General features: G+C 37.9%; 1 protein-coding gene across 1 annotated transcript in view; it reads right to left on the bottom strand.

Annotated features, from left to right (window-relative positions):
- The window catches only part of nbeab (neurobeachin b), a 328,780-nt gene that overhangs the window by 10,276 nt on the left and 301,604 nt on the right, over positions 1 to 16,900 (bottom strand). The window contains exons 48-49 of the mRNA XM_065280795.2: positions 3,237 to 3,326; positions 1,840 to 2,032 (exon numbers count right to left, since the gene is read on the bottom strand). Coding sequence (XP_065136867.1) covers positions 1,840 to 2,032; positions 3,237 to 3,326 — 283 coding nt within the window. The remainder of the gene's footprint in view (positions 1 to 1,839; positions 2,033 to 3,236; positions 3,327 to 16,900) is intronic.

Here is a 16,900-nt window from a genome sequence, read left to right as displayed (position 1 = left end):
TCTTCTTTAAATATATAAACATACAATATACCAAATGAAAGAACAGACCCTCTGCTTTCAAAAAAAAAAAAAAAAAAAAAACCGTTTCATCCTACCTTCAGTGGTTCTTTTGTAATCAGCTTTTGAATATGGGTAGGTTTCTGCAAAAACACCACATTTTGAGCAAAAAGCAGAGATAATTCCATTTTTGTGATGGACTTTTCATAGAGATCCCATTCAGAGCGATCTTTAAAACAGACACGGACGTGATGCAGCCGCTTGCCATAGGGCAATACTTCCGGGTTTAGAAAGTTGCGGAAGGTCGCCACCTGGTGGATAATAGCGGTATTGCTGAAAGATGGAAAATCTTGTCGAGGTATCTCGTCAATGGCGCTGAAAGAGTTAAGCATGCGTACACACAAATTTGTTTCGTAAAATGTGCATACAGACAAATCATGATTCAACAAAAACGTTCTTACTAAAATTTATTTTAAATGTGTGCAAAAATGTAAGAACAACTTAGACCAGGGGTTTTCAAACTTTTTGTGTGTGTGGACCACTATTTGTAATCAAGAACTTTCACGGACCACCTCATAATACTCATAATAAAATATGTCTACACAAAGTCCTGAATTTATCTGCACCTCTAAATAGGCCTACTAGCATTAAAACTATAACTGGTCATCACATCAGTACAACAGATTCTTAAAAAAATAAAATATTATTTTATATTTTATTTTGCCTTTATACGGAACACCTACAGTACCCTCACGGACCACTAGCGGTCCACGGACCCCAGTTTGGGAATGGCCGACTTAGACCACACATACGCAATAATCATGGAATTTTTTTTTTAATATATAACACAGATATATATTATAGGGTCCTTTATCATGATTATTGCATACTCGTGGTCTAAGTTTTTCTTGTGTTATTGGAAAAATATAGAAGAAATTTTAGTATAAAAGTTTTTTTTGATTCATGATTTGTTAGTTAAAACGTCCAAATGCATATTTTATGAACAAATACGTGCGTACACATGCTTAGCGAATGAGACCCAATGTTTTTACTAAGGCATTTTTGTTAAAACTAGTTTTATTTCCTAATTAAACTAAGGTCTAGTCCTAGCTTAAGCTAATCCCTGCCCGGGAAACCACCCTATAGAGTATATACAGTATGTAGTTTATACTACCACTAAAATGTTTAATGCATGCCAATGGTAAAGTATGATGCATAAAAATAAAATTGTGAATATACCAGAAAGTCTGAATTTAATGCATATTAAAAACAGCTGAAGCCACAGTAAACAACATCACATACTGTTACCAATATTCATTGTGGTGTCTGTAATAATTGTACATATTTAAAGCATTTAAACGTTATATACAGTATTGGAAATATAAAGTAGACAAAGTCAACAAGAGTGTAATGTAAATACAAATAATGTTTTTTTCAATTATTACTTAATTTTAAGGCAAACGGTTTTATTAAAGATGAAAAATTAAACTATGTTTTATTAACCTCCTAAGACCTGGGAAATTTTTTGTTGTTTTTGTCTTTTGCACCATAATACTTAATTCTGTGTAACTGGAACCTGTTGTACACAAATGTGGACACTGCTTCATGTTCAAAAAAAATTTTTTCTTCCTAACCCCAAATAGCTGAAGAAATGTAAAATGCAAGCTAAACCAAAGCGCGGGTCTTAGAAGGTTAAAGAACCTCTTGCTGCATGTATCATGATGAACGGAAATAGTTTTTTATATTGTACGTGTATGCAGAAACAGAAAAACAAAGATCAAACACAGAATAACCAGATAAAGAGGAGAACTAGTGCCCCAAAACCCAACGTTTGTCACTCACCCACAGTGTTGTGCCATCGGTTGACGGCGAAGAGTCGGCTGCAGGTGATGGTGACGACGGCGGGGAGGGTCAGGTGAGGCAACGTGTTGGCCGCCACGTGAGTGACTGGGGAATTTGAGGGAAACTTTAACACCATGATGACGTCCTGTTGCATCTGATCTTTAAACATGAGTGAATTCTGTGGAAGGAAACACTGTTGAGGAAGGCAAGGATAGAAAAGAGGAAGGAAGAAATAAAAGAGTCATTAGTTCAGAGGACTGTAGTGTAAATCAGGTTTACAGTAGCGCTCGATGCGAAATTCGTCACAACTTGTATGTAGCCCATCATGTGTGTGGTTCCTTTTTTCAAAATATGTGTGCTGCGCGTCAAATGATCCTGTGTGCATCACGTGTCTTGTCAAAATAAGTGCCTGCTGCAGATGCATCTAAAGGATTTAAGATAAGATGCCAGATACTCGCATAATCTCATGCGTAATCACTGTTTATTGTTAAGGGAGTGTCTTCGTGTATTTTGACGCATGTGCAGCAGGCACTTACTTTGACAAAACACGTGATGCACATGGTTTATGACACAACAAACACATATTTTGAAATATGAACACTTGTTTTGAATTGGTGCCTCTCGGATGAGCAGTCATGAGAGGCCTCTGGTAAATAGGATACTTTACTGAATTTACAGATAGTCTTTATCATAGTATAATTTGTTAATTATAACTGATGATTTATACAAGAGCATTGGCTGGATGCATCAGTATGGAGATAACTATAATATGAGCAAAGAATTGATTAGAATGCAAAGTTTTAAAGTAGGTCTATATTCAAAAAATCAATTGCTCCCGTCATGTTTTTGCTTTTGAGGAACATGCTGCTGATAACATAGTCAAATGACTTATTTATGGACATCAAACATCCCAAAAACGGCATCTATATCAGTACTGATGAGATGCTTCAGATAAGATTCATTAGCATTAGATTGTAATTCTTCATATGGCCAGTAGGGAGCACTGTTCTCCCGACACAACTTCCCAAGAAGCCGCTGTCATGGAGTTGTGTGCTCTCAGAAGTATGCCAGTCTGTATGTTACGTATTTGTGCAAGGGCAAGTGCGCGTGTCTGGTGAATAATGCTGTGCAAAAGACCAGTGAGTACCTGGAATAAGTTTCAAAGATATTTGTCACTAGACAATGCTTTAAACTCAATGTTTTATCTAATCATATCACACAATATACTCATGAATCCACAGCAGATCACAGAACGTGAAGCTGTTGTGCTGGGTGTTTGGGAACAGTTTGAAGGTCGGGCATCATCAGGCACAACAAACACACACATGCGCACAGCACACTGATTTTAACACACACACACACACACACACACACACACACACACACACAGTTCTCACCAGGTGCATGGCGGAGCTGCGAGGAGGATGTGGCTCGATGAGCAACTGAGATGGCGTCTGTCCAACGCTTTGGATCTGAGCCTCTGTGGCCTGCAGCAGAGAGAGAGAGAGAGAGAGAGAGAGAGAGACCAGAGAAAGATGGATTAAAAATGAATCAAGGGTGAGAAAGAAATGCAGAAAAGGAAGAAGATGATAAAATGGAAAGAAATATATAGAAAAAGAAAAAATAATAAAAAAAATTAAAGAGAGAGAGAGACAAAGAATGTAAGAGAAACAAAAAGACAAATGATAGAGGGAAAAAAGTGAGAGCAAAAAGAGAGAGAGAGAAAGAGGAGGCTGTCACTATCGATAGTCATCAAAGTGATGGGTCAATGCGTTACTTGACAATGCAAGCAAATCCTCCACCCCCCCCCACCCTCCAGCTATGCCAAAGCCTGTAGAGTCATCCGAGTGTTAGTATAGAAGAGACAGGCCTTTCCCTATTAACATGCTTCAGTTAACTGTTCCCATTTCTAGGAGCAGGGCCCACGTACAGCACCTCCCCACCCCTCCCTCGCCAAGCAGACGCTAACCTGGACTGACGCGCAGCCGGGACTGCGGCAGAACCCTCCCTCTCTGATGTTATTGTGCCAGAGACAAAGGGCAGAAAGAGCAAATTCACGCTGTAGCAAAGATGCACACACAGTAATATACACGTATTATGAATGGTACTACTAATTCTAATGATATACTAAATGTGATAAAAACACATACCCATAAAATAGAAATGCATAGGTCACTTTAAATTAAAGCTTCTGCCAGATGCATAAATGTAGATTAGAGTCAAATGATGTTTGCACGTCTGAGAATTTACAAGAGTTTTGGATCGAACATAAATGCAACTAACTAAAAGGCAAAAAAAAGTACACTAGGAGCTTATTTATATATATATATATATATTTGGCGGATGGTTTTATCCAAAGCGACTTACAGTCTACCATCCATCCAATATTATAACATTAAAGGAAAACACCACAGTTTTTTATATTTTACTATGTTCTTACCTCAACTTAGACAAATTAATACATTCCTATCTTTTTTCAATGCATGCACTTAATCTTTGTACAGCGCATCGTGAAGGTGTTAGCATTTAGCCTAGCCCCATTCATTCCTTAGGATCCAAACAGGGATGAATTTAGAAGCCACCAAACACTTCCATGTTTTCCCTATTTAAAGACTGTTACATGAGTAGTTACACGAGTAAGTATGGTGGCACAAAATAAAACATGGTGATTTTTTAAGCGGATAAAAAATGAGAACTATATTGTATGGCGGAAGTGCACTTAGTTTGCAGCACTTCGGGCGCAGTAATATTAACAGAAGGTTGAGCGAGAGGGGGAGTAGTCAGGAGTGATGATGTTACTGCGCGCCAAGGTGGAAGTGCTGCAAACTAAGTGCACTTCCGCCATACAATATAGTTCTCATTTTTTATCCACTTAAAAAAAAAAATCACGTTTTATTTTGTGTCACTATACTTACTCATGTAACAGTCTTTAAATAGGGAAAACATGGAAGTGTTTGGTGGCTACTAAATTCATCTCTGTTTGGATCCCAAGGAATGAATGGGGCTAGGCTAAATGCTAACACATTCACGATGCGTTGTACAAAGATTAAGTGTACGCATTGAATAAAGATAGGTATGTATTAATTCGTCTAAGTTGAGCTAAGAACACAGTAAAATATTGAAAAACCTTTAAGAGCATAGAAATAGATTTTAAAGTACTCTGTACGTCATATGACAAGTTCAACATTCAGATATGAAGGGTATGGTGACACTGATAAAGCGGACATCCAAGCATCAGACTGGCTCTGAGGGAGAGACGTTGTGTTTGACTATGGGAGATGTTCGGCTCGGCAAAGAAAGATTGATGCGATCAGAGCCTCACAACAGCCGAGGGGAGCTTGTAGGTGCCTGTCAATGTTACCGTGCACAGTGGCACATGTGCGAACTCTCCACATCTCCTGGGCTCTACACACACATGCACAAGCAAACGCATACAAACAGCCTATCAATAACCAACACAGTGACATCCGTCTGTCAGCATTACATAACATAATGAAACTATGAGGGATGTGAGCGGAGTGAAAAATGAATAAGAGATTTCCGTTCTTTATGGTTTGTTGACATACTTTTTGGCTCATGTGACATAACCGCAGAAAAAAGCTATGACATTCACTTGTTGGAACATTTATAACCTTAATCAAGTCATAATTCATATGACAGTGTGACTAGGCATCTAACTTTGTAAAACAAAAAATAAAACTACCAATCAATTACTCCGTTAAACTTCCTAAGTTTCAATTAAACACTTTTTTGTTGCCTTGGGTACAAAAAACATTTCATTTTAAAAATGCAGGGTTATTTTCAACCCAGCGTTGGGTCAAAGAGGGACGTGCCTAGACGAGCCCAACTGAGTTAAATAAACCCAGAAAATAACCCAAAATTGGGGTAAAACAACCAAGCATTTTTAAGAGTGTGGGTTTGCAACAAATCCCAAGCAACAAACATATTGAGAAAATGCATATCTTGAATGCACTTTAAGTCACTTTGGATAAAGTTTCTGCCAAATGCATAAATGTAAAGATGCCAAATATTTTAAACAGCAACTATCATCCGATTCATGATTTTAAATTTCCTTTGGTGTGTAAGTGTGTATTAGTACATGTTAAAGATATGCAGAAGGTACAAACCCCTAAACGTTAATCTCTTTTCTTGGACTACAACAAACACACAGATTGTAGGCAACAGTTTACTTCCTGGGACTGTTGACATGGACAAGACCGACATTTTCATAAATCCTCCCGCTCGGACTCTCAAGTTAACTCCTGTCAGCATTGCATTGTGAGCGAATCTTTCAAACATGGTAAGGAGCGTCACATTTCCGGCTGACGTCAGAGGTATTCAGACCAATCACAACGTACAGCTGGTCAATCAGGGACACAGTGCTTTCAAATCTATTAGTTTTTTACAAAATCAATGCGTTTGACAAGGGCAGGATATCTGGAGCTACAAAAATACGAAATACAAAAATAATGTTTTTTATAACCATAAACCACACAAACACATTGTATTACATACATAATAAATAGACAAAATTAATTTTTTGCAATGAAATAGGTGAACTTTAACTTTAGAGTCACATGACACAGAAGTAGTAATTGCCTTATTTTCCCCAACATGACATATATCCAAGTAAAACAGCTTCTGAAATGAGAAAGTTAAATTTGTCCATTGAGAATTGATCGGATGGTTGGAACTTGGGTCATGTTGCTATTTGCTAATGGCTGTGATCTTTCCCCAGGCCCCGCCCTCATGCCATTTTTCCTGATTGGAGGTAGAGAGAGATCGTTGTGAGGAGGGGAGGAGATTTGTGTTTTTGATTAAAGATTACGAGGGCACATACATTTTGTTTTTTATTTATGAAGCTCACAGCTAAGTAATTTGTAAAAAAAATACTATAATATTCCAAAAAAATTACGTTTTTAATTTACATTTTAATTGTGACTTTAAAGTAAAAGTAAATACCTTTTACAAGCACACACGTAATATGACAATCGTCTTTATATTACATGTATGCATTTGGCATATAATTTTATTTAAAGCAACTTGGAGTGCATTCAAGCTAGACATTTTTTAATCAGTATGTGTGTTCCCTGAGAATCAAACCCAATATCTTTTGAGCTGCCAATGCAATACTCTTCCCAACTATGCTACAGGAACAGGTTTTTTAGAGATATAGAGTATGACACAATCTCAGAATTAAAGGCACTGTGACTGAAGTTACCTTAACAGTCCATATTAGTACCTTAAAGGTACATCTGGGTCATTCTATGAAAATGGTGGCTTTCCTGTCCCAGCCCCAACCACCAGGAAAAACACTTAAAATTGTCAGATAATGACACAAAATATATGTTTTTTGTTTTAATTAAAGTGTTTTATTATTAAAAAAAAACATATGTAAGACAGCTATATTGCAAACCATTTTTTATATATATTGTAGAACACGGTCAGTACCATGAAATTGGCTTGTCCCTCGTGGTTTAGTGACAGTTTTTAAGTTAAAAAATATATTATTCTCCCCCTTTAAATGTCATAATACAAAGGGAAGTAGTACAGTTATTTAGTGGACTATGTCAAAAACTAAAATATCAACTAAATATTATAAATAATTTACAGGTAATACCTGACCCTCAATTTCATGTCACTGGTGTTACAATTTATAAAACACACTTAGCAATTTGATAAATAATTTGATAATTTCATGCGAGGAGTTAAGATGTGTCACTAGTGTTACTACAGTTTATAGTAAGGGGAAAGGAAATTGTATTAATATAATTCTTTAAATTGCATGAATAAGTGATTTATTTACAATTTAATAAGTGTGGATTGAGCTACTTTGGCCGCAATCTTAGATATGCCATTGTGTCTGCAGATTTTTCACTGGTGTTATCGTCACTCAAAAAAGCCTCAAAAATTATATTAATAAAGACTTGTTAGCATTTCATTACTGTTTTAATATTGTAAACACATAATATTGCTTTCCTTTTGTCATTGGTTTCACTTTGCGTCACTAGTGTTACATTGCATCACTGGTGTTACCGCATGGCATATTGGTTTTCTGGCATCAGAGTTGTCCATAAAATATGTTTTTTGTATCTACCTAACTGTTGCTGCATTCAATAGTAAGCATTTGAAGGATATCATCATTCAAATTTGATCACTCAACCTCAATTATTTCTACTGTTACAACAAAAAACACAATGGTAGAAATAGAAAAAGGTCACACAATTTTTTATGTAATGTAGTAAAAATATAAAAATACATTAAGCTGTCATTTAAGTTGATTTATAATGTTAAGAGGTTAACTATTATCTGACTATAAGTTTTGGTATAAAAAAGAATAACATTTTTAAAAAGTTCAAAAAGCCACCATTTTCATAGAATGACCCATCTGTATCTAAATGGTCCATATTAGGACTTTTTTAAAGGGTACCGTCCCAGTGACCACTTTTGTACCTTTATTTCTGACAGTGCAGTAGTCTTCGACTTTACATTATCATAGACATAATTGTTAAAAGTATAATCCGTTTCATTCATGGTAAACATGAGTGTCACTTAAATGCACTTTAAGTGCATAAATAAATAAAAGTAACATTGCGAATTAAATGAGAAAAACTAAAAGATAAACTTTTACAGAAATACCTAAAATAGGAAGAGATGATCTTGGCCCGTGATCTGGGCCTAAACCTTTTAGCAAAAACACAAGCAGAACTCTCATGACTCACTGCCATCACATTTGGCAACAATTAAATGTCAGTCTGCGCAGTTTTACAATGCTGTCTGTCAAATAATAATGTGCTGGCATTATAGCTATTTTAGGTTAGGTTCGGGAACAGGGGTCACGATGTCTGCTCAAATAATGTAATCTGATCTGGAGATCTGAGAGAAAAAGCAGCCATGTGGAAAGTATCACTATATTTCTGCCATCCAACAAAGTTTGGAGAGCGGTAAAAAGAAGGAAAGAAAGAATGTCTTCGAGGAGTCAAGAACTGGTGAATATAGACAGACAAAACTGGTTGGGAAAATAGTAGGAATTCAAGATCTTTTTTTATAAATACTAGAAAAGATGAGTGCTGTCAGTGAAATGTGTTCATTTTAATACAAACATTTCAGCTCGTATATAGAGTCAAAGCTCGCCGGCTAAGGTTATGTGTGGGACATGTCATGTGATGCGTCAACACAGCCACAGTGTCAATTGGTTGCTCATCCTACTGTAGCGCAGTAGAAAATCACATTTTATCACAAAAAGAAATCTGTAGCCTTAACAGACAGCTTCATTACTATAATCCATGTTAAGCCTCTGCTCTTTGCGGCTGATAAGCAACACCTTCAGCATAAGCTGTACATTGACCGCCCCACCTTGCTACGCTGAAATGCACACAAAACATTGATCATGACCTGCGGGCTGTCAATCACAACTTTATCTCTAAACTTACAGTTTCTTTCAGTGGTGTGCAAGTACATCAATCTTCAAAAGTAGTTCTTTTGCAAGTTTGCTTGTAAGTGCAAATATTGTCAAAAAATCGGACCAATGGCTGGCTTATTGTCTGGATATTAAGCTGGGACAGGACAGCGTATTTAAACACTAAGGGCTCTATCTTACACCCGGCACAATGCAGTGCAAAGCGCGACGCAAGTGTCCTTTGCTAGTTTCCACCCTGCGCAATTATCATTTTCACATTTAGCACCACGTTTAAATAGCAAATGCATTTGCGCCCCCTTTTGCGTCCATGGGCGTTCTGGTCTGAAAACGAGGTGTGTTCAGGCGCATTGTTGGCGCGTTGCTATTTTGAGGCAACTAAAATAGACTACGCCATTGATCAACAAAAACCTGCTCTAAAGGCTAAAGTCAATGGCGCAATATGTTTTTTGTTATTTAAAGAGCGCAGTAGTAATATGCGCCTATAAACGGGACGATAACGCGGGTTTGCTTATCACATACATGAATGCGCAGAAGCACAAAAACGTTTTTAAATATGAAAGATTAAAGGATTGAATATAAAAGATTATTATTGAGTCTCTTGGACATAAATGAGGACCGATTATGAGAAGTTAGAAGGCGGAAAGAGCTGCTTCACCTGCAGCCTGGTTAGAAAATACATGCTTTGCTTTAAACAAATACATCTGCTTTTAAATGATTTTTTTAATTGCTACCTCACGGATTTATTGTATATGATGACTCTGTACCTGTGGTGAGATGAGAAATATTTTAAAGTAATGCTTAAAAAAACTGACGCTGTCCAAGTGCTGAAACGTGCGGAGAGCCGTTTGTTAATTCTTCATCTCCTGTTTGTATTTTTAGAGTACAAACCTTTTCTTACATACTTGTAAATTATTTTTTGATGATATTGGATAGCCATACATTTAAAGCAATTAAAAGCCTGCTTTTTTACTTCCATGACTAAAAGAAAACAGGTTTTAAAGGTTTTAATAAAAAAATAACAATTTTAAGTGAAAAACACCACAATTATTTAACATTAATCTTAAACTGGGGATCTTCTTCCTCCGCTTAGTTTTTCAGTTTATAAAGTCTTTCATCTAAATAGGGATTAGACATAGTGCCAGCGTAACAGGCTTTTAATGGGGATGAGAGTTAAGACTGTCATTGGTTTGTTGCACGTTACGCCCAAAACATTCCCATTACTCATAAAAAATAGGACCAACCCTTTTCGACCATGCGCTCAGTGCACAAACCATTTTTCCCGTCATTAAATTAGCAAGTGGAATCGGACACGCCCATTTGGACGTTGCGCTGTGCGCTTTAGACAATGCGCTTAGATCGTTAAAATAGGGCCCTAAAAATTAAGAGTTTGGTTCCAAAACGCGATAAACGGCATTTAAAAAAAAGATACCGCCAAAATCAGGATTGTATCAGGTCAGTATTAAAAAGTAAATTCTTCATTTTACGCAAAATCAGATATCCGCCGTGTTATTCTGTCATCTTTTCTACCTTTTCCCTGAACCACAACAAACGCCAGTCCTCCTCTGCAGAACGCAATAAATCCACTCAACAAATCACAGTGCACCATTCCAGCATTGTAAATAATAATGGCGGCGCTTTGAATTCACACTGAATCCTAGTTTCCTCATCTACTTCATGATCAACAAACAAACTAGAGGTCTACACGGAAGACCCGAAGACCCGGCACCCGTACGGGTTCGGGTCTATATTTTAAATGATCAGCCGGGTCTGGGTCGGGTCTCAATCTATTACTTCGGGTCCCGGGTCTGTTTAACATTGTGGGTAATACCCGAGGTCAATCGGACTCGGAGAACACACACTCACATTTAAATAAAATATTTCAAAATCAGCAACAAAAACTTAGATGAACTGTCGCAATAATTTTTTTCTATGACGCTAAAATAGCATTAAAAAGTTTATATTTGGTTGCTCCAACCAGGCAGCTAACGCGCATGTGCTCTTTTAATGTGTCTCTGGCTACCAGTCAGGAGCTTCTGCAGTGAGACGCAATGAATTTACCTTTTACAATTGGCTCTTTTATTTAGAAGGCGGGACTTTTTCCGCCGTACCGCGCATTTTGCACTGACTTCTCTTATTTTTATAATAATATTATAAATTGACCGTCTTGCTGTTATATCTAAAGTTTTCGTGACTCAAAGAGCACAGAGATGATAGCAAACAAGCAACGAAAGCAGCCATGGCACTGAACGAGCAATCGTTATTATAATCCAAATGGGCAAACATTATTAAGCAAGTTGACCCGATGTAAAACTGCGTTATTAATCACCATGACTGTAAAGTGGACTTTAAAAGCTGGAATAAGCATTAAACATTTCAATCGTCAAGAGAGGAATAACATGGATGGAACTTTCTTGGAAATAAGGATTGTGCATCACACAGACAGGTACAAGGAGGGAGAAGACTAACTTCTATGGGTAAGACAAAAAGTTTAATTTTCGCTACTTGTTTATTGACTTATTAATAACATTTAGCTTAGAATATTTGCCGGTCGGGTCTGTGTCTTCCCGGATGGGTTCGGGTCCAGATTTTAAATAATAGACGGGTCTTCGTCGGATCCGGGTCCAGCTTTTAAATGATAGACGGGTCCGGGTCGGGTCCGGGTCCAGCTTTCAAAACAACAGACGGGTCCGGGTCGGTTCAGTGTAGCACATTTGCGGGTCTGATCGGGTTCGGGTAGGAATTTTTGGACCCGTGTTGACCTCTAAAACAAACAAAAACAAAATAATATTTTTGATGGCATTGATAAACCTGAGGTGGTTTTCTGTGGCGTTGAAGAAACGTAAGCCATTAAATTCTAATAATTTACGTGAGAGGCAAAATGCCGGGCGTTGCTTGTTCTCACATGACAGCATCAAGATTCTGTCATGCTAATACATTGACCCCAGGAGATCTGATCCATTATTTTACGTCAAGTCAACGAAAATCGAGCAGGACCAAAACATTTAACAGCTGACTGTGGTCTAAAAAGTTCAGCGACGATGTCCCAAGGATGACAGCACCAATTAGTGTTTTGATTAATGCCATTAATGTTTTTTTTATCAGTGTATACCACTAGTCAACTAAATGAATATAACATGGCAAAGATGAATGCACATTTATATATTGATTCAATAGATTTATAACATTTTTAAAAAAAAAGGTTGTTGTGGATTTATTGCATTTTGCTGAAATATTTTTTTTATAATAAATCTTTGAAAATCAAATTATGGATTTGAATTTGTAATGTTATTATAACCTAAAGATGCTATGTGGACGTTTGTAACAGAAAACAATGGTTTTCATTGTCACTTTCTTGGTATAGAAAACAAATTTTTACAGAAATTAGTCAAAATGGATTTATTGCGTTTTGGAACCCAGCTCTTCAAATATATATTTCACTTGCCAAGCCAAAGAAAAAACATTAGAATTAAACTAAATGGTTTTGGGGAGATTTACATGATATATTACTGCCTAAAAAAACATTTGTCAACTGCACTGTCAAAAAAAGTTACAAATATGTAATACATTATACAAAAAGTACAGCTTTGCACCTAAAGAGAGCTTATTAGTACCTCAAAGACGCATATTAGTATCTCAACGGTACATATTGGTACCAAATGTATCCATATCTGTACTTAATGCTACAATGACAACAGTGTGGGATGTCCTTTTTCCGTAAACACAGATTTCCTACCAACTAGAGTCCAGAGACTCCATCAACTGCTGCCATTTTGATTTGACTCTGGAACGAGTTATGACCCTTAACTCCACATTTTGACATTTTAAGGCCGTAATTGCAGTGCTTAATGTCAGAGCGGTGGATGCACCTGTCACTGGGGAATGAATCAATAGCTTGAAGGTGACAGTCACATTTCTAAGCAAGATAGCATACAAGCGTTTCTCCCACTTTGCGTCACCTCTGCGGCCTGGTCAAAAAAAAAGGGAAACAAAAATAGCAAATGGAGAATCTGGTGTATTTTGAGGTCAAAACCATTTGTTTTTGATGCTCAAGTGGCATTGAATAACTTGTTTTCTGTTTCACATTCAAAGCATTCTGTTTCACATTTAAAGAGTCAAGTTAGTTCAACATTCCTTGCCGTTTAAACGTCTGAAGGCAAGTTGCTTGGATGACATAAGCATTATAAACTCTATTATTCACCCAAATAAGGGCGGATCCACAACACGAGCTCAAACGTCAACAACTGACAAATAAAAGCAGCTTCTCTGGCTCTTCTAAGGCTAACAAACCAGGCTGTCAGCCAGCATCGCGCTCAAAGCGCCGGACCACTTGCGAAGAAAGCGACCACATGAAAGCAAGAAAAATAGCCCTTGTCTGGAATGCAGCGGTAAATGATGAAAAGCAGAGCTTTCTCCATATTGTTTGATAATTAGCCCCCCTGTTCAGTGAGGGATTTGCATAGTGGTCACTTGACAAATAAAGGCAGTCCTGAAAGTGACAGTATATAAATGACTTGTTTTGCAGACAGCAGATGGTGGGTATCACAGGGAGCGAGAGAGATAGAGGGAATGTGAGAGAGAGATAGTGGATGGGAGAGATGGGGTATACACTGCAAAAAAACACACTGCCTACCAGCTGCTACTGTTAAATTGGAATCATATCCACATACACAATTAAGTCATTGCAAAACCTTCAACCAATCAATAAAGTGCATTGTGTGGAAAATCAATAACATTGATTTACATCGTAATTGCTTGAATTTATTTTTTTAATAAATAAATAAATACCAACAATCATTTCATTATTTTGTTATATTTCACGTGTTTTCAGATGAATGTACTCAATCCTTAAAGATTCTTAAAGGGGCAGTGCCTTTTTTGCACCATTCTTAGCACAGTGAATCTTTATATACAGTATATTTATGTATTACTTATTATTATTAATTAGCATGTTTGAGTTCATTCGTTCATTTGAGCTTAATGTTTCTGAGTCAGCATTTTGAGTTTCTTTTTCCCACAACACTCATTTGCATTTTAAGATATGACTGACATGTACAGATGGTGTGTCTTATATATTCAAAAGAAACTGTGTTCATTCGTGCAAGAACGCCAGTGCTTATTATGTGCTTGATCTGTGGTTGATGAAAGGCTGATAATATGAATATAGTGTTCTTATAGCTCAATTGATAGAGGATTACATAACCAATGAAAATGTCATACCCAAGCCCAAGGCAATAAAAACTGATAAAAAGTTGTTTTGAACAAAAGTGTGTGCAAAACTAACGTATGCATAAATGTATAACTTAAGACAACCTTGTTTTGAAAATGTACAGCGCCAAGAGTTGTAAAAACAAAAATCGGTAACCTGTCAATGTTTTAATTCATAAAAATCAAATACTTTGCTCCAAGTCCCTTTCACACATACAGTCTTTACTGGTAATTTACTGGGAAATTGCAATTAACAGATAATGTGTGAACAGAACCTTTCTGGTCAATCAGTGCTACTAATTTACCAGTAAGATAGTTGTAATATTACCAGTAATTTACTGGTAAGCGCTATGTGTGATCGAAAAATAAAGATTACCGGCATTTAAAACGGATGACGTCAGACTGTGCTGACAGCTTCGGGCCAACGTTTTGATACAGATTAACCCCCCAGGTCACATTAGCTACAAGAGACAGAGCGACAGCCTACCATTCATTTTCAATGGGAGTGGCCGTTTGCCAGCGACAACCGACGAATTCGCCACTGCGCGAGCAAAGTGGAGCCAAAATAAACAAGGCGGCTATTTTATGCAAATGCTGAGCGATGCGACTGCCAATCGGAGTGAAAGGGCAGGGTGACGTAGGTCTGTGGCAGAGTTGAAGAAAATAATTCAAGATGGCGGAAAATGCATATTTCTGTATATATCTGATAAGTTTGGCATTTTACCTCATGTATTTTGTTACTTTTATCGAGAAATAAATACTTTTAAATTCAAAAACATTGTTCTTGTAACTTAACAATACCTCTAAAGTGACTTTTGATACTGTTTTTAGATCCTAGCCAAACGAACGCCCATCAAGCGAGTGCGTGTTGCTCGGTGTCGCTCACTTTTGTAGCTGTGACTGTAGGGTAAGGTTCATTCACATTATAAGCAACTAGCAGTAGCAGAGCGACACAATCTCATTGATTTCAATGGAAGCTTGGCGGCACCTGGCGACACGAGCGACAGTGACCGTTCGTGGCTGGATGGGCATGTCCAGTCGCGCAACAAAGTTGAGAAACGTTGGTACAGTACATTCACATTATAAGCGACTTTGTCGCTGTGTGTTGCTCGTCTCTTTCAAAAGAGGCATTTCTATATCTGGTTGTCATAAACAAATTAGTAACGTTCACTCAAGTAACGGACGAGAGATGGATGACGTGAACTCCCCTAGTTCAACTTTGTCACGCGACTGGACACGCCCTTCCAGCCGTCAACGGTTACTGTCGCTCATGTCGCTGGATGCCGCTGAGCTTCCATTGAAATCAATGAGATCGCGTCGCTCTGCTACTGCTAGTCGCTTATAATGGGAATGTACCTTTACCCCTCGTTCAGACAGTGTGTCGCTCGTCTCTTTCGATGAGGCGTTTCTAAATCTGCTTGTCATAAACAAATGAGTACCATCCACGCCAGTAACTGACGAGAGAAGGATGACGTGAACTCCACTGCTTTGTTCTCATTGGTAGTCGCTCCCGAAAGTCGCTCGACATTTGCATAAAGTTAAACTTTTCTTAACTTTCTCGCGTCGCTGGACACGCCCATACGGTCGCCAACGGTCACTTTCGCTCGTGTCGCCGGAAGTCGGCAGGTTTCCATTGAAATGAATGAGATCGCGTCGCTCTGCTACTGCTTGTCGTTGGCTGTCTGAATGGGGCGTTACTTTATTATGCAAATTATGAGTGACATTAAGGAGCGACTACCAATGAGAATGAAGCAGTGGAGTTCACGTCATCCGTCTCTCGTCAGTTACTGGAGTGGACGTTACTCATTTGTGTATGACAACTAGATATAGAAACGCCTCTTTTGAAAGAGACGAGCGACACACAACGACAAAGTCGCTTATAATGTGAATGTACCTCTACGCATTCTGTTTACGGATGTTTCCACACGCACGCTGTTTAAAAGTCGAGCACAACTGAAAGTAACGTCCACATTTCTTCACCAAAGTTATTTAAAACAGCTTACCATCTATTTGCCGGATTGTCGACATCCTTACCAGACTTATTACTGCTGTTCAAGATGCAGGTTGCATCTCTTCCCCAGTTCAGTTACGTTTGAAGACACCTAATGCAATGTTGTTTGGTCACAAGCAATTTCGCGACCGTCTGTGTTTGCCACAGATGTGAAAACAAAAAAATACGGACCATGGATATGAAGTCGTAACCCGCCATTGTTTACAAATACAACACTGAGCTCGCCGCGCGGCACAGGTAGCTTCCGCTTTCTCACCGAGTTTACCCGGTATTTTGGTACTGATGTGTGAATGATGTCTCACTGGTAAAAAGACGGAACGTCACTGCACATTTTTGTATTTACTGGTAAAGTCATTCTGGTAAATTCATGGTAATCTACCGAAATTACTGTGTGAAAGAGAGGGTATATAGTGGCAACATTTATA

This window comes from Paramisgurnus dabryanus, chromosome 8, assembly GCF_030506205.2.
Source record: "Paramisgurnus dabryanus chromosome 8, PD_genome_1.1, whole genome shotgun sequence".
NCBI classification, from domain to species: Eukaryota; Metazoa; Chordata; class Actinopteri; order Cypriniformes; family Cobitidae; genus Paramisgurnus; species Paramisgurnus dabryanus.
Note: the sequence above shows the minus strand (reverse complement) of the source record. Positions and strands in the feature narration are given on the sequence as shown.